The following is a 21,679-nucleotide window of genomic DNA, read 5'->3' as shown; positions in this document are numbered from 1 at the left end:
TACTATAAGGCAGTGCTTCTGTCTACTTTCAATATGGACCTGATTATCAAAAATTCACTGGCATTGAGAGAAATCATACAAAATCTTTGGGGGCATTTTGTGACCATTATATTGTTATGTTGGTATCTTCCTCCACACTCAGAACCTACATAGGGAGCTAGCTAAACAAATCTCAAGCTAAAATGTGCTTTTCTAAAATTCTTTGAAGGACTTCACAGTACTGACAAAACCTCTTAGATATTCTTGCCAGAGTGGTAAGCTTTTGATCCTCTCATCTGCATTTAGAAACAGTATCTTATCATCTTGAAGCAATTTTTCTTCTACCTTCTCTCTCTGACTTATAGCTATAAGTTAGCAACCCCCCCCCCCCCCCCAGTCCTCTCACCATTTGGAAGTGCCCTCTGTTCTCTATCTCTGTGATTTTGCTGCCACCTCTGGAAAGTCTCTCGATTCTTGCCAGCATAATACATGGGGGATTTCCCATCTGTCCCCCAAGGGCCTGATCTCCAGTGCACTGCTTGGTGAATGATGGGAGCATTTGTAGGTCCAGAGAGATAGAGGAATTCATTGCTACAAAAAGATAAAAAAGGAGCATCAATTTGGGGGTTAGCATTAAGCAATGTATAGATGTAGAGTAGTGTGTGCTTAGGCAAAGTCAAGGCTAATTCAGTTAATGACCAACAATTGATAAATATGCAGATATATTTTAGGTATTGCATGCTTTTTAGTTATTGGAATAATGAGAAGAGTGTGCTTTTTCTATGGGCATCACTTTTTACAAAGGACATTTAGGAACAGCAAAAAAAAAAAAAAGTAATAAAGTGTCCAAACTGTGCACATAACTAAATAAATGCTTTCTCATTTTTTGCACTGGATTGAGATATTAAAGAGACATTAAAGTCACAATTAAACTTTCATGATTCAGATAGTGTACCATTTAAAGTGATGGTAAACGTTCCCCTTTGTATAAACAGATCCAGAATGTTAGCCATAGATGGAGTTTAATTCATTAGTTGTAATAAGGTACACTTTAACTTCGGCCACCCACTTTTTTTTGTGAGCTACGGGTTTGAATTTGAATTGTTTTCCAATCGTCGCTCTAGCCATACGACACTCACACAATGGCCTCTAGTTATCAAGCCATCAACCGCAAATACGCTGGAATTCCACTGCGTATTTGTGGCGAGGCTGATTCACCATAGTTATCAACCCCTACTGCCCGGCAAAAGTAGAATATAGTGACGTAACCTACGATCCGCCGGACTCAGTCCGACACAGATCGATGGTTACATCACTACAGATGTTCCGAACGCAAGTTCGGCACAATCTGACTACGTTTGTTAGTTATCAAACTACTACCAGGTACGCTCGCCACTATTCCGGCCCAGCGTACCTGGATTTCAATCCGCCGCCCTGGAGGCGGCGGATCCCATAGGGATCAATGGGAGTCTGACCATAGCGAAAGCTTATGTTCGCTGCTGCCCGATATCCCATTGATTCCTATGGGAGATGTCTGCACCTAAGACCCTAACATGTACCCCGAGTCTAAACACCCTTAATTTGCCCCCCCCCACACCGCCGCAACTAAATACATTTATTACCCCCTAAACCGCTGCTCCCGGACCCCGCCGCAACTACAATAAACATGTTAACCCCTAAACCGCTGCTCCCGGACCCCGCCGCCACCTACATTATACATATTAACTCCTAATCTGCCGCCCCCTATACCGCCGCCACCTACATAAACTTATTAACCTCTATCCTGCGGATCCCGGACCCCACCGCAACTAAATAAATTGTTTAACCCCTAAACCGCCGCTCCCGGACCCCGCCGCCACCTATATTAAAGTTATTAACCCCTAAACCTAAGTCTAACACTAACCCTAACCCCCCCTAACTTAAATATTAATTTAATAAATCTAAATAATATTACTCGTATTAACTAAATTAATCCTATTTAAAACTAAATACTTACCTGTAAAATAAACCCTAAGATAGCTACAATATAACTAATAATTATATTGTAGCTATTTTAGGATTTATTTTTATTTTACAGGCAACTTTGTATTTATTTTAACTAGGTACAATAGTTATTAACTATTTAATAACTACCTAGCTAAAATACTTACAAAATTACCTGTAAAATAAATCCTAACCTAAGTTACAATTAAACCTAACAACTACACTATCATTAAATAAATTAAATAAATTACCTACAATTACCTAAAATTAAATTAAATAAACTAAACTATATATATATATACAAACAAACACTAAATTAACAGAAAATAAAAAAGAATTACAAGAAGTTTAAACTAATTACACCTAATCTAAGCCCCCTAATAAAATAATAAAGCCCCCCAAAATAAAAAAAAATGCCCTACCCTATTCTAAATGTTCCGATCAGCCAATAGAATGCGAGCTCAATCCGATTGGCTGATTGGATCAGCCAATTGGATTGAACTTCAATCTGATTGGCTGATTCAATCAGCCAATCAGATTTTTCCTACCTTAAATCCGATTGGCTGATAGAATCCTATCAGCCAATCGGAATTCGAGGGACGCCATCTTGGATGACGTCCCTTAAAGGAACCTTCATTCGTCGTTCAGTCGTCGGTTGAAGAGGATGGCTCTGTGTCGGTTATTAACTATTTAATAGCTATTGTACCTAGTTAAAATAAATACAAAGTTGCCTGTAAAATAAAAATAAATCCTAAACTAGCTGCAATATAATTATTAGTTATATTGTAGCTATCTTAGGGTTTATTTTAGAGGTAAGTATTTAGTTTTAAATAAGAATAATTTAGTTAATAATAGTAAGTTTTATTTAGATTTATTAAAATAATATTAAAGTTAGGGGGGTGTTAGTGTTAGACCTAGGTTTAGGAGTTAATGAGTTTAATATAGGTGGCGGCGGGGTCCGAGAGCGGCGGTTTAGGGGTTAAACATTTAATTTAGTTGCGGCGGGGGCCGGGAGCGGCGGTTTAGGGGTTAATGAGTTTAATGTAGGTTGCGGCAGTGTAGTGGGGGGCAGGATAAGGGTTAATAACTTTAATATAAGTGCGGCGGTTTAGGGGGTTAAACAATTTATTTAGTTGCGGCGGGGTCCGGGATCCGCAGGATAGGGGTTAATAACTTGAATATAGGTGGCGGCGGTGTAGTGGGGGGCAGTATAGGAATTAATAGGTATGATGTAGGTGGCGGCAGGGTCCGGGAGCGGCGGTTTAGGGGTTAATACATTTATTATAGTTGCGGCGGGGTCCAGGAGCGGCGGTTTAGGGGGTAATAACTTTATTTAGTTGTGGGGGGCTCCGGAAGCGGCGGTTTAGGGGGTAAAACAGTGTAATTTAGCATGGGTGCTTAGTGACAGGCTATCAAAAAAGCTGCAAAGAAGCCATCGATGACTGTCAGTTAACAACAGTCCGCTGCTCATTGCTCCGTACTTGGTGCGCTGCTTCTTGACAGATTTTTTTGATAACTTTGGCGATCGTATTCAGGTCAGCGGCGGCGATGGTGGGCGAGATTAGGCGAGCGTATTGGGCCGGCGAATGCAGGAAAGTAGACGGCTTCATACATAGAGGCCATTATCTTTTTGTAGCTAGAGCACTGATTGGAGAGCAGCTTAAACCGTTAGCTCACCAAAAAAAAATACTTTTGAAGTGGCTGGCCGGAGTGTGGGGTATTTGAATTTCAGTGCTACATTAAAAAGTAAGTTATAGGGCATCTTCATTACATTTGATGATTTAAACTCCATCTAAAATATTGTTATCATTCTGGATCTGTTTATTCAAAGGGGATAAAAAAATCTGTTTATTTATACAATACAATTTTCCTCTTATTCTGAAACTTAGCACTATTCCATGTGAGCATACAGAGATAGGCTCAAGAGCATGCACGTTCCTAGAGCTTTATATAGTAGCAGTCTTTGTAACAATGGTCAAAACGTGCAAGCTCCTGAGCCTATTTTATTATGCTCTCATGGATTTTAATAAAGGTTACCAAGAGAAACTGGTAAATTTGATAAGAGAAATTAACTGTTTATTTTTTTAATTGTAGATGCTATTTAAATTAGTTTAAAGGGACATAAAATGCAACATATTTATTTCATGATTTAGACAGCATATCATTTTAAAGGGACAGTCTACACCGGAATTGTTATTATTTTAAAAGATAGATAATCCCTTTATTACTCATTACCCAGTTTTGCATAACCAACACTGTTATATTAATATTCTTTTTACCTTTGTGATTATATTGTATCTAAGCATCTTCTGACAGCCCTGTGATCACATGACATTTTATTTATTATCTATTGACTTGCATTTTAGACAATTAGTGCTGTGTTGTGCTGACTCTTAAATAACTCCACGGCTGTTAGAACATTATCTATATGGCCACATGAACCAGAACTCACCTGTTGTGAAAAGCAAATAAAAAGCATGTGATAAGAGGCTGCCTTTAGTGGCTTAGAAAAAGGCAGAAATTTAGAGGTTTAAATGTTATAAAGTAAATTAATACAACAATGTTAGTTGTACAAAGCTGGGGAATGGGTAGTAAAGGCATTGTCTATCTTTTTAAACAATAACAATTTTAGTGTTGACTGTCCCTTTAAATTGCTTTCCAATTTACTTTTATTATCAAATTTGCTTCATTCTCTTGATATCCTCTGTTGAAGAAGCAGCAAATGCTCTACTAGGAGATAGCTAAACACATTAGGTGAGCCAATAACATGAGGCATATATGTGCTGCGACCAATCAGAAGCTCCTGTTTCTTCCTAGGTATCTTTTTCAACAAAGGGCACCAAGAGAACAAAACAAACTAGATAGATGTAAATTGGAAAGTTGTTTAAAATCACTTGCTCTATCTCTATTTAATCATGAAAGAAAAAAGTTGGTTTTTAATTTATTTTTATTTTTTTTAATTTCCTGTCCCCTTAATATCCTGAAGCTTGTTAAAGGGACACTCAAGTTAAAATAAACTTTTATGAATCAGAAAGAGCATGCAGTTTTAAGACACTTTCCAATTTGCTTCCATTATGAACTATTGCACAGTATTTTCATATGCACACTTTCTGGGGAACAAGATCTTACTGAGGATGTGCACAAGCTCACAGGGTATACGTCTATACTAGTCTGTGATTGGCTTATGTCTGTCACGTGATTACAAGGGGCCAGAAAATGGGAGAAAAAATAAATTTGTCAGAAAAAAAATCTACTGTCTATTTAAAATTCAGAGTAGGGGGCTGAATTATCAAGCTCCGAATGGAAACAGCAGTTATGAAGCAGCGGTCTTTTACCTTGTCCACCTGCTCTGAGGCTGCGGACATCAATCCGCCCAATCCTATACGATCAGGCTGATTGACACCCTCTTGGCCGCAAATCTGCAGGGGGCGGCATTGTACAAGCAGTTCACAAGAACTGCTGGTGCAATGATAAATGCCCACAGCATATGCTCTCTGCATTTATCTATGTGCAGTGGACATGATACACTATATGTTCGTCTGCACTTTAATAAATCGACCCTTTAGTGTTAAATATTTGTCTTTTTATTATGCACTTATTAATTATGCAATTCTACTGCATTGAGTGGACCTTTAATAGAAGGAAATCAAATGCATTACAAAACAACAAAGAAAGTTTGTGTAACTATCTTCTCGTAAAAATGCTAAGGGTTGTGATTTCAATACAAATTGCATAGAGACCTTTGTAAAGAATGCCTAGAAAGTTCTTTATCAGTCATAGATGGTGATAAAACCTGTTATGTTAGTTATAAGTACATACTTTAGATAACTGTGTGAGAGGGAGTTTTCACAAGCATATGAATACAAATATAGAATTATGATCATATCAGAGCTGAGTAGTATTTTAATATTTTTCACCTGTTACATTTTAAGCAAATTGGATTATTTATAGCATTTGATACATATACTTGTAGTTCAAAGATTTACACTAAAGCAAAATATCAGGATGATATTTGATCAGATTAGACCAAAGGAACGCAAGATACGTATCAAAATTCTTGGAAGTCGCTTGCAAAGCAGAACACAAAAAAAATGGCAACTGATAGTCTAGTTCAGAAGTGCTTGATAGATAGAGGCGCTGGTCTCAGAAAGGTTTTAAATGAAATGTAGAACTTCTTGGTAACATTGTGGGTTTCAGATATGATGCAAAGCTCCTTGATAACACAGTGAGTTGGATTTATCCATGTGTTATTGAATGTGCTTTGTCATTCTCCTTTCTGTTCGCCTGAGCTCGCCTATGTCGAAGCGTACATGTGCGCTCAAATTTATAAATGACAAAAAAAGCCTTTTTTCCAAGCTCAGACGAAGCAAAGATACATTTCTCCAATTATATTAGCATTTGCGCCTTATTTATTATATCAAAATATGCTCTTTTCCATTTCATAAGAGGACTGTCTGAAATGAGCAAGGAAGTTAGCCGGAAGCAAGAAACATTGAAAAATCATTTGATTACAGCAGAGATAGGTTGTGGGGGTGAGGGTAGATACAATTACTTTCCGGGCCGGCCCTAGCCATTGCGGGGCCCAAGGCAGGATGACAAAACGGGGCCCCCCTTTCTCCCCGCCCCAACCATGCCCAATCTCCGCCCCAACCCAGCCAAATCTCCACCCCCAACCCCGCCCCACAGCTTTTAAAATGAAAAAAAAAAAATAATTTAAGGTAATGCACAACATTTTATATATATATATATATATATATATATATATATATATATATATATATATATATATATATATATATATATATATATATATAAAACATACATCCACTACACACACACAGCCCCCCCCACACACACAGCCCATACACACTGCCCACACACACACAGCCCACACGCAAACAGCACACACACCTGCAATAAATAAATAAAATAAATGGTGCCCCCAGCAATAAAATGAAGCCCCCAGCCCCCCTGCAATAAAATGAAGCCTCAGCACAAAAATGATGCCCCATCTCCCCTGCAATAAAATAATGCCCCCAACAAAAGTATGATGCCCCCAGCAATAAATGATCCCCCCAGCAGTAAATGATTCCCCCAGCCCCACTGCAATGATGCCCCAGGAATAAAATTAAACCCCCAGCCCCCCTGCAATAAAATGATGCCCCATCCCCACTGCAATAAAATGATGCTCCAGCAATAAAATGAAGCCCAGTCCCCTAGCAATAAAATGATGCCCCCAACAAAAATATGATGCCCCCAGCCCCCCTGCAAAAAATGATGCCCCCAGCCCCCCTGCAAAAAATGATGCCCCAAGCACCACTGCAATAAAATGATGCCCCCTGCAATAAAATGATGCTCAGACCCCCTGCAATAAGATGATGCCCCTGCAATAAAATGATGCCCCCAACAAAAATATGATGCCCCCAGCACCCCTGCAATAAATGATACACCCAGCAATAAAATGAAGCCCCCGATCCCCCTGCAATAAAATGATGCCCCAGCCCCACTGCAATAAAATGATGCCCCCAGCCCCACTGCAATAAAATGATGCCCTCAGCAATACAATGAAGCCCCCTGCAATAAAATGATGCCCAGCCCACTGCAATAAGATGATGCCCCTGCAATAAAATGATGCACCCAGCCCCCCTGCAATAAATAATTCCCCCAGCCCCGCAATGATGCCCCCAGCAATAAAATGATGCCCAGTCCCCCTGCAATAAAATGATGCCCCATACCCACTGCAATAAAATGATGACACCAGCAATAAAATGATGTCCAGTCCCCCTGCAATAAAAAAATGCCCCATCCCCACTGCAATAAATGACGCCCCTAGCAATAAAATAATGCCCAGCCCACCTGCAATAAAATGATGCCCCAGCTCCCCTGCAAAAAAATTATGCCCCAGCGCCTCCAATAAAATGATGCCCCCAACAAAAATATGATGCCCTCAGCACCCCTGCAATAAATGATGCACCAAGCAATAAAATGAAGCCCCCAGCCCCCCTGCAATAAAATGATGCCCCAGCCCCATTGCAATAAAATAGTGCCCCCAGCCCACTGCAATAAAATGATGCCCCCTGCAAAAAAATGATGCCCCAGCACAAAAATGATGTCCCATCTCCCCTGCATATAAAATTATGCCCCCAACAAAAATAGGATGCCCCCAGCAATAAAATGATTTCCCCAGCCCCAGAACAATAAAATGAATCCCCCTGCAATAAAATTATGCCCCAGCTCCCCTTCCTTGGGGGTTTTGGGTTCAAATCCATTACAAAATGTCAAATATATTTGGGTCCCAGAACTTTAATGGGAACAATGCCACACTTTCCTTTCTTTAATTAAAAATTGAAAGTATCGTTCAAATTACTTTTTAAAACTAATTAATTTAATACAGTGAGATACAATGAATTAAGCACTGATCATAGCTACATGAGTCACCATGCCAGTACCAAGGTATTCAAGCTCTTGTTTTTTTACATTTTGTGCACATGCTACAGGGACTGTAAAATAGCTGTTTGTGACATTGCTGTTCCGTCTAGCCATGTGCTCTAGATGTAAAAATGAAAGCACATATAATTCAGCATAGACATGGTTGCCTCCTGTACCTAAGAGCATTGATTTACTTGCCATATCTTTGCCTTTAAAAAAAAATAAAGATTACATCTTTCTGCTGCATATGCAACAATAGCAAGGTAAATAATTATAACAATTTACAACACTTGGTATTGTTGTGTTTATTTAGTTTTTAACCTCCCTTGAAAGTGTTTGTTCAGTAATAAGCAAGAGATGGAATATGGGGCTGACAGATGTTTAAGCATTAGTTTAGCACAACTTGATCACACACAATGTTTAGGCCTCAGAAGTGATTTAGACTTCCAGAAAAACAGAGCAACTCCTGGGTCAGTGAAGATACAGTTTCTGGCAGATTTCAGTCTCCTGTGGGTGGAATAAGTGGGATTTCAAAGATAAGGTGCTAGGGGGTCCTCACTCTTAAAAAAATTCTCATCATAGATTCAGTGTAGACCTGTCCTATGTTTATCATTATATAGCCTAATTGCACATTTCTCAAAAGGAAACCACAACTATATGTTTACAACTGGTCAAGGAGATTCTGGGTAATGCTACGCTAGTAAGCTTCAAGTGCTTCACCCTTTTAGTTCCAATGCTGAACATCCATTTCAAATACTGATTCCTCATAGATGGTTTAAAAGTAGAGAATTACCCTTTTATGAATTAGCACCACATTATTCACTGCTGAAGCAAAGCGAGCACTACTAGATGATGATCTGGTCAGCTGACTGTCTCACCAGCAGCCGATAGGCTTATCATGTAATAGAAAACTTTCTTGTTCAAACTTGCAGCTTCATAGAGAAGCTCAAATGGGGGGTTGGGGGTAATAAAATGTACAGTTAGATGCCCTTTGCTTATGCAGTGGAAGCCAGCTAAATAGAGAGAAATCCAGTTGGACTCCTCCCCTGGCTACGAGTGTGAGCGGCAGCTATGCTCCGCCTACATTCCTCTTCCATCAAAGGTCTTTCCACTCACAGAGAAATAGAAATACCAGCCAAAATCAGAAAGTATTCCATGATGTGCACACAAAACAAGCTCATAGATAATTATGTCAGCTGCTGTTCTCCACAGTATCTAAGGAGAGCTTTTTTGCGTCTAGATGAAGGAGAATGTGAAGAAAGCTTTGAGTGCAAAAAATAATAAATATGTTACTGGTCGAATATATACCATTCGAACTATTGATAATGTGAGAAAAGAGATTTGGGCGCACTGATGCTCTTAGTATACACAATGCGCCAGGTATGAATTAACTATTGATCTACAAAATGTTTAGGTGCATTTAAGTTTGCTAAATGTGAGAATGAGATTGTATGCACATTTTTAGGCTTCATAAATCTGGCTCAACATTTGAAAATCCAAAATGAATACTAAAGGAAAAGCAAAATTATGCTTACCAGATAATTTCCTTTCCTTCTGTATGAGGAGAGTCCATGGTCTCATTCCTTACTTGTGGGAAATACAGAACCTGGCCACCAGGAGGAGGCAAAGACACCCCAGCCAAAGGCTTAAATACCTCCCCAACTTCCCTCATGCCCCAGTCATTCTGCCGAGGGAACAAGGAACAGTAGGAGAAATATCAGGGTATAAATTGGTGCCAGAAGAACAAAACAAAACTTTTGGTCCGCCCATCGGAGAATACGGGCGTGCGCCATGGACTCTCCTCATACAGATGGAAAGGAAATGATCTGGTAAGCATAATTTATGTTTTCCTTCTTAATATGAGGAGAGTTCACAGCCTCATTCCTTACTTGTGGGAAACATATACCCAAGCTTTAGAGGACACTGAATGAGACGGGAGGGTAAAAGAGAGGCAAAACCTATTCTGAGGGCACCACAGCCTGCACAACCTTTCTCCCAAAAGCTGCTTCAGCCGAAGAAAAAACGTTAAATTTGTAAAAAATTTAAAAAGGTATGTATGTATGTACAAATCTGCTCAATAGAGGCCTCATTCTTGAAGGCCAAGAGGAAGCCCCTGCTCTAGTAGAATGAGCCTTAATCCTCTGAGGAGGCTTATGTCCTGCTGTCTCATAAGCTAAGCGAATGATGCTCCTCAACCAAAAAAGATAAGGAAGTAGACAAGGCCTTCTGCCTCCTACGCCTCCCAGAATAGGCAACAAACAACAAAGAAGTCTGTCTAAACTCTTTCATAGCCCGAAGATAGAACTTCAGGGCCTGAACCACATCCAAATTATGAAGTAACCGTTCCTTCCCAGAAGAAGGATTAGGACACGAAGACCTCCATTACATATGCAGCGTCACCTGCAAAAGCCAGCAATGCCGGTTTTGCGCTGTTTTGGGATTACATATACGGCGTAGCATACAAGTTACACTCATATATTTCACCCGTCGCTCGCAATTTTTACTCCCATAGGCTAACATGGGACCGCGTCGTAAATTGGTATCCAATATCCAGCGTAAAGCCTTACGTGGCGAAAATGTAGAAATCTTACTCCATTTTTACCTCGCCATAAAAGGCAGCTGTAGCAGGCCTTGCACTGAGTATGGGAGCACCATAACTCCCGAAAATGCCTGCAAAAATAAACACACACCTAACGCATGCGCAATGTTTATCTACCTGTCAACCGCAATCCCCCACCGCAATAACTAATAAACTCTATTAACCCCTAAACCGCCATAGCCCACACCGCAATAAACCTATTCTAGTATTAACCCCTAAACCGCCATAGCCCACATAGCCTATTAAATGTATTAACCCCTAATCTGCCGCCACCACTATAATAAATGTATTAACCCCTAAACCTAAGTCTAACCCTAACACCCCCCTAACTTAACTATTATTTAAATAAATCTAAATAAATTTACTATTATTAACTAAATTAATCCTATTTAAAACTAAATACTTACCTATAAAATAAACCCTAACGGCTAGATTTAGAGTTTGGCGGCCAAAGGGGTGCATTAGCTACGCATGCTTTTTTTCTCCCGCACCTTTTAAATACTGCTGGTATTTAGAGTTCACAGAATGGCTGCGTTAGGCACCAAAAAGGGAGCGTATAGCATATTTACCGCCACTGCAACTCTAAATACCAGCGTTGCTTATGGACGCGGCCAGCTTCAAAAACGTGCTCGTGCACGATTCCCCCATAGAAAACAATGGGGCAGTTTGAGCTGAAAAAAAACCTAACACCTGCAAAAAAGCAGCGTTCAGCTCCTAACGCAGCCCCATTGTTTTCTATGGGGAAACACTTCCTAAGTCTGCACCTAACACCCTAACATGAACCCAGAGTCTAAACACCCCTAACCTTATACTTATTAACCCCTAATCTGCCGCCCCCGCTATCGCTGACACCTGCATATTATTATTAACCCCTAATCTGCCTCTCCGTACACCGCCGCCAGCTACATTATACCTATGTACCCCTAATCTGCTGCCCCTAACATCGCCGACCCCTATATCATATTTATTAACCCCTAATCTGCCCCCCACAACGTCACCTCCACCTACCTACAATAATTAACCCCTAATCTGCCGACCGGAGCTCACCGCTATTCTAATAAATTTTTTAACCCCTAAAGCTAAGTCTAACCCTAACACCCCCCTAAGTTAAATATAATTTTTATCTAACGAAATAAATTAACTCTTATTAAATAAATTAATCCTATTTAAAACTAAATACTTACCTGTAAAATAAACCCTAATATAGCTACAATATAAATAATAATTATATTGTAGCTATTTTAGGATTAATATTTATTTTACAGGCAACTTTGTATTTATTTTAACCAGGTACAATAGCTATTAAATAGTTAATAACTATTTAATAGTTACCTAGTTAAAATAATTACAAAATTACCTGTAAAATAAATCCTAACCTAAGTTACAATTAAACCTAACACTACACTATCAATAAATTAATTAAATAAAATACCTACAATTATCTACAATTAAACCTAACACTACACTATCAATAAATTAATTACATACAATACCTACAAATAACTACAATTAAATAAACTAACTAAAGTACAAAAAATAAAAAAGAACTAAGTTACAAAAAATAAAAAAATATTTACAAACATTAGAAAAATATTACAACAATTTTAAACTAATTACACCTACTCTAAACCCCCTAATAAAATAACAAAGACCCCCAAAATAAAAAAATGCCCTACCCTATTCTAAATTTAAAAAAGTTCAAAGCTCTTTTACCTTACCAGCCCTGAAAAGGGCCATTTGCGGGGCATGCCCCAAATAATTCAGCTCTTTTGCCTGTAAAAAAAAACATACAATACCCCCCCCAACATTACAACCCACCACCCACATACCCCTAATCTAACCCAAACCCCCCTTAAATAAACCTAACACTAAGCCCCTGAAGATCTTCCTACCTTATCTTCACCATGCCAGGTTCACCGATCTGTCCTCGGAAGTTTTGATCCAAGCCTCCGAAGTGTTGATCCAAGCCCAAGCGGGGGCTGAAGAGTGACGTCCATCCTCCGGCTGAAGTCTTGATCTAAGCGGGCAGAAGAGGACATCCGGACCAGCAAACATCTTCTTCCAAGCCGCATCTTCTATGTTCTTCAATCCGATGACGACCGGCTGATCTTCAAGACCTCCAGCGCGGATCCATCTTCACCGACGACTTCCCGACGAATGACGGTTCCTTTAAGGGACGTCATCCAAGATGGCGTCCCTCGAATTCTGATTGGCTGATAGGATTCTATCAGCCAATCGGAATTAAGGTAGGAAAATTCTGATTGGCTGATGGAATCAGCCAATCAGATTCAAGTTCAATCCGATTGGCTGATCCAATCAGCCAATCAGATTGAGCTCGCATTCTATTGGCTGTTCCGATCAGAATATTCCTACCTTAATTCCGATTGGCTGATAGAATCCTATCAGCCAATCGGAATTCGAGGGACGCCATCTTTATTGATAGTGTAGTGTTAGGTTTAATTGTAACTTAGGTTATGATTTATTTTACAGGTAATTTTGTAATTATTTTAACTAGGTAACTATTAAATAGTTATTAACTATTTAATAGCTATTGTACCTGGTTAATATAATTACAAAGTTGCCTGTAAAATAAATATTAATCCTAAAATAGCTACAATATAATTATAATTTATATTGTAGCTATATTAGGGTTTATTTTACAGGTAAGTATTTAGCTTTAAATAGGAATAATTTATTTAAAAATAGTTAATTTATTTTTGTTAGATTTAAATTATATTTAAGTTAGGGGGGTGTTAGGGTTAGAGTTAGCTTTAAGGGTTAATACATTTATTATAGTAGCGGTGAGCTCCGGTCGGCAGATTAGGGGTTAATACTTGAAGTTAGGTGTCGGCGATGTTAGGGAGAGCAGATTAGGGGTTAATACTATTTATTATAGGGTTATTGAGGCGGGAGTGAGGCGGATTAGGGGTTAATACATTTATTATAGTAGCGGTGAGCTCCGGTCGGCAGATTAGGGGTTAATTATTGTAGGTAGGTTGAGGCGACGTTGGGGGCGGCATATTAGGGGTTAATAAATATAATATAGGGGTCGGCAGTGTTAGGGGCAGCAGATTAGGGGTACATAGGGATAACGTAGGTGGCCGCGGTGTACGGAGCGGCAGATTAGGGGTTAAAAATTTTTAATAGAATGGCGGCGATGTGGGGGGACCTCGGTTTAGGGGTACATAGGTGGTTTAGGGGTACATAGGTAGTTTATGGGTGTTAGGGTACTTTAGAGCACAGTAGTTAAGAGCTTTATGAACCGGCGTTAGCCCAGAAAGCTCTTAACTACTGACTTTTTTCTGCGGCTGGAGTTTTGTCGTTAGATTTCTAACGCTCACTTCAGCCAAGACTCTAAATACCGGCGTTAGGAAGATCTCATTGAAAAGATAGAATTTGCAAATGGCGTAGGGGGATCTGCGGTATGGAAAAGTCGTGGCTGCAAAGTGAGCGTTAGACCCTTTCATGACTGACTCCAAATACCAGAGGGCGGTAAAAACCAGCGTTAGGAGCCTCTTACACTGGTTTTGACGGCTACCGCCCAACTCTAAATCTAGCCGTAAGATAGCTACAATATAATTAATAATTACATTGCAGCTATTTTAGGATTTATTTTTATTTTACAGGCAACTTTGTATTTATTTTAACTAGGTACAATAGCTTTTAAATCGTTAATAGCTATTTAATAGCTACCTAGTTAAAATAAATACAAATTTACCTGTAAAATAAATCCTAACCTAAGTTACAATTACACCTAACACTACAATATCATTAAATAAATTAAATTAATTAACTACAATTACCTAACATTAAATACAATAAAATAAAATAAACTAAAGTACAAAAAAAACACTAAATTACAGAAAATAAAAAAATTACAAGAAGTTTAAACTAATTACACCTAATCTAAGCCCCCTAATAAAATAAAAAACTAAACAAAATAGCCCCTAGCTTAGAAGGTTTCATTGGGGCCCAAAAGTGGCTGCTGCTATCTTTATTGTCGAGGGGGGCAATAAAGAGGGAAGTATGGGTTTGCTCCTTGAACAATGTATCCCGCAGATTGTAATTAGCAATTTACTGTTATATTTGTGAATGTTTGCTTTACGAGCAAAACTGTCTGTTTGTTTTTTATTTCCCTCAATAAAAATAAAATATTTTAAAAAAATAAAAAAATAAAAATAATAATAAAATTCCCTACCCTATACTAAATTACAAATAGCCCTTAAAAGGGCTTTTTGAGGGGCATTGCCCCAAAGTAATCAGCTCTTTTACCGGTAAAAAAAGAAATACAACCCCCCCCAACATTAAAACCCACCACCCACACACCCAACCCTACTCTAAAACCCACCCAATCCCCCCTTAAAAAAACCTAACACTACCCCCTTGAAGATCACCCTTGAGCCGTCTTCACCCAACCGGGCAGAAGTCTTCATCCGATCCGGGCAGAAGTCTTCATCCGATCCGGGCAGAAGAGGTCCTCCAGACGGGCAGAAGTCTTCATCCAAGCGGCATCTTCTATCTTCTTCCATCCGACGAGGAGCGGCTCCATCTTGAAGACATCTGGTGCGGAGCATCCTCTTCTTACGACGTCCTAACGAAGAATAAAGGTTCCTTTAAATGACGTCATCCAAGATGGCGTCCCTTCAATTCCGATTGGCTGATAGAATTCTAGTAATGTTGGGTGTGTGGGTGGGGGGTTTTAATGTTGGGAGGGTTGTATTTCTTTTTTTACAGGTAAAAGAGCTGATTACTTTGGGGCTATTTGTAATTTACTATAGGGTAGGGAATTTTATTATTTGGGGGGGCTTTTTTATTTTATTAGGGGGCTTAGATTAGGTGTAATATGTTTAAACTTCTTGTAATTTTTTTTAATTTTCTGTAATTTAGTGGGGTTTTTTTGTACTTTAGTTTATTTTATTTTATTGTATTTAATGTTAGGTAATTGTAGTTAATTAATTTAATTTATTTAATGATAGTGTAGTGTTAGATGTAATTGTAACTTAGGTTAGGATTTATTTTACAGGTAAATTTGTATTTATTTTAACTAGGTAGTTATTAAATAGTTATTAGCTATTTAATAGCTATTGTACCTAGTTAAAATAAATACAAAGTTGCCTGTAAAATAAAAATAAATCCTAAAATAGCTATTATTATTAATTATATTGTAGCTATCTTAGGGTTTATTTTATAGGTATGTATTTAGTTTTAAATAGGATAAATTTAGTTAATAATAGTAAATTTATTTAGATTTATTTAAATAATAGTTGTTAATAGGGTTAATACATTTAATAGGCTATGGCGGTTTAGGGGTTAATACTTGAATAGGTTAATTGTATTGTGGGCTATGGCAGGTTAGGGGTTAATAATTGAGTTATTACTTGCGGTGTGGGTTTTATGGCGGATATAGGGGTTAATAGTTGAAATAGGCATATTGCGTTGTGGGTGGTTGTCGGTCTAGGGGTTAATACATTTATTATTAGTAGTGAGAGGGGGGATTGCGGATATAGGGGTTTTATGTGTCGGGCTTATTTTTGGGAGGCAGGTTAGACTTTTACGGGAGATTTGTTATTTTCTGTACTTTTCTTAGGCGCCGGCAGTTTCTAAAGTGCCGTAAGTCCCTAGCGAGAAATTTGTATTTACACTTATTTCTGGACATCGCCAGTTTATCAGACTTACGGCACTTTATGAACTGCCAGCGGGGTATATATAATACCCCGATGTGCGAGGTGAAATTACGGGCGGAGCAGGTTCCCACGCTTGCACCGAAACCTGCGCCGTATATGCGATCGCGTCCAAAGACGGAAACAAAATCTCATGATTGATGTTGCAATCTGAAACTACCTTAGGAAGAAACCCTATAAGAAATACTAGGTAAGGAGGCTCACATTGTGAGGCAATAGCCAGTAGAAAAAGAACCTTCCAAGACAGTAATTTGATGTCAACTGCATGCATAGGCTCAAAAGGAGTCCTCTGCATAACTTTACGAACAAGATTTTATCTCCAAGGAAGAGCACTAGATCTAAACAAACGCCTGATCCTAGTCAGAGCCTGAATAAAAGACTGGACATCCAGAAGCTCAGCGAGCCTCTTGTGAAGTAAAACAGATAGGGCCAAGATCTGTTCCTTACGGGAGCTAGCAGAAAGGTCCTTCTCCAAAGAATCCTGGAGACTCTGACCTTATGCCAGGGAAATCCCCGTTCCTCACACCAGAATAAGTAGGTCTTCCACACCTTATGATAACGGCTTATGCGCTTGAATGAGAGTATCAATAACCCTCTCAGAAAAACTTCTTTCAGCGAGGACTAAGCATTCAATCTCCACACAGTCAGCCTCAGAGAATCTAGATTGTCATGAACAAAAGCACCTTGCTCTAGCTGATCCCTGCGACAAGCTAACCTCCATGGAGGAGATGAAGACATACCCACCAGATCCACAAACCACATCCTTCACGGCCACAATGGAGCAATTAGAATCATTGAAACTTGCTCCTGCTTGATGCAGGCCACTACACGAGGTAGAAGTGGTCACCTCCAAGGCACTGCTAATGCATTTATTAGAGCTCTGCCTGAGGATCCTTGGACCATGACCCATATCTGGGTAGCTTGGAATTGAGCCAGGATGCCATGAGATCTATCTCCAGTGACCCCCATCTGCTGCAAATCTCCGCAAACACCTTGGGATGGAGAGACCATTCCCCCGGATGAAAGAATTGTCTGCTGAGGAAATTCACCTCCCAGTTGTCCACACCCGGAATGTGGATCGCTGAGAGAGAGCAGCTGTGGGCCTCCACCCATTCCAGAATCTGAGATACTTCCCTCATTGCTAGGGAGCTCCTCGTTCCCCCCTGATGGTTGATGTAAGCCACTGAGGTAATGTTGTCTGATTGGAATCTGATAAACTGGGATGAACCCAGAAGAGGCTAAGCCTTTAGAGCATTGAAGATCCAAAATGTTGATCGGGAGGAGGGATTCCTCTAGAGTCCACAGGCCCTGTGCCTTCCTGGCACCCCAAACAGCTCCCCATCCTGTAGTCCTAGTCACAATCTCTCAGGATGGTCTCAAGAAGGATGTCCCTTGGGACAGATGATCTGGACAGAGCAACCATGAGACTGATTCTCTCAACCAGTTGTCCAGAGAAATCTGTTGAGACAGATCCAAATGATCACCGTTCCACTGTCTCAGCATGCACAGCTGAAGAGGTCTGAGGTGGAATCTGGCAAAAGGAATGATGTCCACGCAGGGCACCATGAGACCAACTACCTCCATACACCGAGCCACAGAGGGCTTCAAGGAGGTCTGGAGGGCAAGACAAGCGGAAGTTAGTTTGCAATGTCTCTGGTTTGTAAGAAATATCCTCATGGATATGGAGTCTATTATAATACCCAAGAATTCCACCCTGGTATTGGGAATAAGAGAACTCTTTCCTAAGTTTATCTTCGATCAACAGGATGGTGCTTGAACCAGAATATCGTCCAAGTATGGTGCTACTGCTATACCTCTGGTTCTGGCCACTGCAGGCAGAGCCCCTAGAACCTTTGTAAAAACCCTTGGAGCAGTAGCTAGACCAAATGGAAGTGCAATAAACTAGAAGTGCTGATCCAGGAACTGGAAGTGTTCCTTGTGTATGGGGATGAGGTAAGCATCCTTCAGATCTATCGTGGTCATGAACTGTCCTTCTTGTACTAAGGGAAGGATGAACGAGGAGACAGATAGGAATTTGTTTAAGCACCCTCCTTCTTTGGGACCACAAAAAGATTTGAGTAGTATCCCAGACCTCTTTCTGCAAGAGGTACTGGTACAATGACTCCCAGGGAGGAGAGATCCCTCATGCACCCTAAAAAGGCCTTTCTCTTTTATGGCCTTGAAGACAGGTTTGACAAAAGGAATCTGCCCTTGAATATATGAGACTTGAAACCTATCCTGTATCCCTGAGCAATGACCTCCAGGACCTACGGGTCTTGCATGTCCCCAAACAAAACTTCCGAAAAGAGTGACAGCCTGGCCCCTACCAGATCCAGAGCCGGATCAAGGGTCGCCCCTTCATGCCGACTGTCTCAGCGGGCTTCTTGTTCTGCTTGGATTTATTTCATGACTGAGCCAGTTTCCAAGATCCCTTGGATTGTTCAGGCTTTACGGTGGGTTGCTGAAGTTGGGATTTATCCGAACAAAAGGAACTAAAATTAGGACCTTGTCCTTTAGGTTTTTTTTTCTTATTCTATTGTAAAAAGGCACCCTTGCCTCTAGTAACCGTGGATATGATTGCGTCCAGGCCTGGACCAAAAATAATCTTTTCCTTAAATGGAAGGGAAAGAAGTCTAGATTTCGAAGTCATGTCAGCTGATCAAGATGTGCCCTATGAGCTAAAACAGAAAAACCTGAAGCCTTGGCATTCAGGTGAATAATCTGCATATTTGCATCACAAATAAAATAATTAGCCACTCTCAAGGACTTAATTCTTTCCTGGATCACGTCGAGGGGACCCTCCACCTCGATCAACTCAGATAAGGATTCACACCAATAGATAGCCGCTACCGCAATCACTGCAACAGCCGCTGCCAGTTGAAACAAATATCCCGTATGTTGAAACATCTTTCTTAACAGAGTTTCTTACTTCTTTTCCATGGGCTCTTTAAACGACGAACTATCCTCAAGAGGGATAGTAGTGCGCTTAGCAAGTGTGGAGATAGCACCATCAACCTTAGGGACGGAACCCCACAACTCCAATTGAGAGTCCGGAAACGGGAATAATTTCTTAAAAGAAGAAGAAAGGGAAAAATAAGAACCAAGTCTTTCCCATTCATTCTTAATAATGTTCCCCATCTTAACAGGAACCGGGAAAGACTGTGGAACAACCCTGTCCTTGTAAACCTTATCTAATTTAGGAATGCAGGGTTCCTTGGGCAGCTTAGGCTCAGGAACCTCTAAAGTAGTCAAAACCTCCTTTAGCAGAAAACGTAAATGTTCGATCCTAAATCTGAAGTCTGGTTCCTCCACAGCTGGAGGTTTAGAGGCAGCAGATTCCGACCCAGAAAGAGCGTCCTCTGAAGTATCAGAGGCGTCCTCATCAGCGGATAATCTAGTATCAGATAAATCCAACAAACTAGTAGATGACCCCCGGGAAGGATAGCAATAATTAACCTTTTGCTTGTGCTTAGCTGGGCGAGGTAAAGCACCAAAAGCATCAGACACTGCAGTTTGTAATTGCTCAGCAAAATCTAACAGTAAAAAAGCCCCCTCCCGATGGAGGATTAGGAGTTCTATGGGAAGTTGCATGTGTAATTGAAGATGACTGTAGGGTGCGCACCTCACGGGAAGGAGACTCCTCAGAGATGGACGGCTCAGTGGTACTAAATATATTGACTTTCCTTGATAATATAACATAATTGAGCAGGCGGGTATACCGTAGGTTCCTCACAATATAAACAGGTATTAGAATTAGGTAAAGAGGGAGTACCCTCTAACATGTCAGAGTCCTCAATAGCTTGCTCTTACAATCGGAATATAGAAAAAAGAATAACAGACAACTTTATACCCCCAATGGCTGGGGCACTTACCTTCTGCTATGACCCAGGCCCAACAGAGAAACCGCTTTGTCTCCGGTAAACCGCACGGTCTGGAAGAAGAGGAAATCAGTGTGACCACACCCGTCATGTGGTGCGCCATGCAGGACCACCCCTGCTATAGTAAAAAGTGCGCCAAGCCTAACAGGTTACACAGCTAAATTATGTTCCAACCACTACCTGAGCCTCATCTCATACATATCACAGCATAAAACATAATAAAATAGAAACAATTATGTGATTAATCCCCTCTGTTCAATAACCCCCTTCTGAGGGTATTAACCCTTGATTCCATGCAGATAAAAGGAGCCACACTGTGATCCTGTCTTCTTATCATGCGTTGTCATGAGTGTATAAAAATGAAACAATCTTACCGGAATCTATGCCGTGGAACAGAAACACAGCCTCTTAAGTTTGAAAGTCTTGTAGCATTGCTCCTGACATGGACTTGAGTTAGAAAAGCAAGCAGAGAAACTCGTCAACACTGATTGCTTAGGAGCTGTTAGTAAGGGTCTGGATGGGTTCACAGAAAGACTCTCCCTGCATCTTCAGACCCTAACTTTCATCAATGCTTTCACTGAGAGGCTGACAAGACTACTTAAAACTCCAGTCCCATTCTGAAGGGCAGATGCCCTTTATAAGGAACTACTCCGTATCTTCTGCCAACCTCCTGTGACGAAAGACAAAGAATGACTGGGGGATGAGGTATTTAAGCCTTTGGCTGGGGTGTCTTTACCTCCTCCTGGTGGCCAGGTTCTGTATTTCCCACAAGTAAGGAATGAGGCCATGGACTCTCCTCATATTAAGAAGGAATTACTTACTAGGAATCTAGGGATCCGAATTTCAGCAAGTTTATAATAATATTAAAATCAGATTACAGCTTTTATTTGCAAAGTTTGTAATGTAATACAGATTTATTCAGCTCAGCTGTACGCATTTCAACGATAAAGGTCTTCTTTTTCAAGAGCAGGTTAAAAATCACAAAAGATCTATGATCGCATTTTATCGCAAACCCATTGTGTTACCAAGAGGCTCTACATTTCAATGAGAACCCTCCTGACCAGCGCCTACATCTATCAAGCATTTCTGAACGGAGGTACTGGACTGGGAAGGCAGTGGTCTGTTTGAGA

The 21,679-nt window shown here is 40.2% G+C and overlaps 1 protein-coding gene across 1 annotated transcript in view; it reads right to left on the bottom strand.

Annotated features, from left to right (window-relative positions):
* Positions 1-192: 192 nt before the first annotated feature.
* Positions 193-21,679, bottom strand: part of TEKTIP1 (tektin bundle interacting protein 1) — a 53,503-nt gene continuing 32,016 nt past the window's right edge. Inside the window, exons 2-3 of the mRNA XM_053700109.1 lie at positions 386-570; positions 193-275 (exon numbers count right to left, since the gene is read on the bottom strand). Coding sequence (XP_053556084.1) covers positions 193-275; positions 386-570 — 268 coding nt within the window. The remainder of the gene's footprint in view (positions 276-385; positions 571-21,679) is intronic.

The sequence above is a fragment of the Bombina bombina genome, chromosome 2 (genome assembly GCF_027579735.1).
Source record: "Bombina bombina isolate aBomBom1 chromosome 2, aBomBom1.pri, whole genome shotgun sequence".
Lineage (NCBI taxonomy): Eukaryota > Metazoa > Chordata > Amphibia > Anura > Bombinatoridae > Bombina > Bombina bombina.
This window is presented reverse-complemented; position numbering and strand designations above follow the sequence as displayed.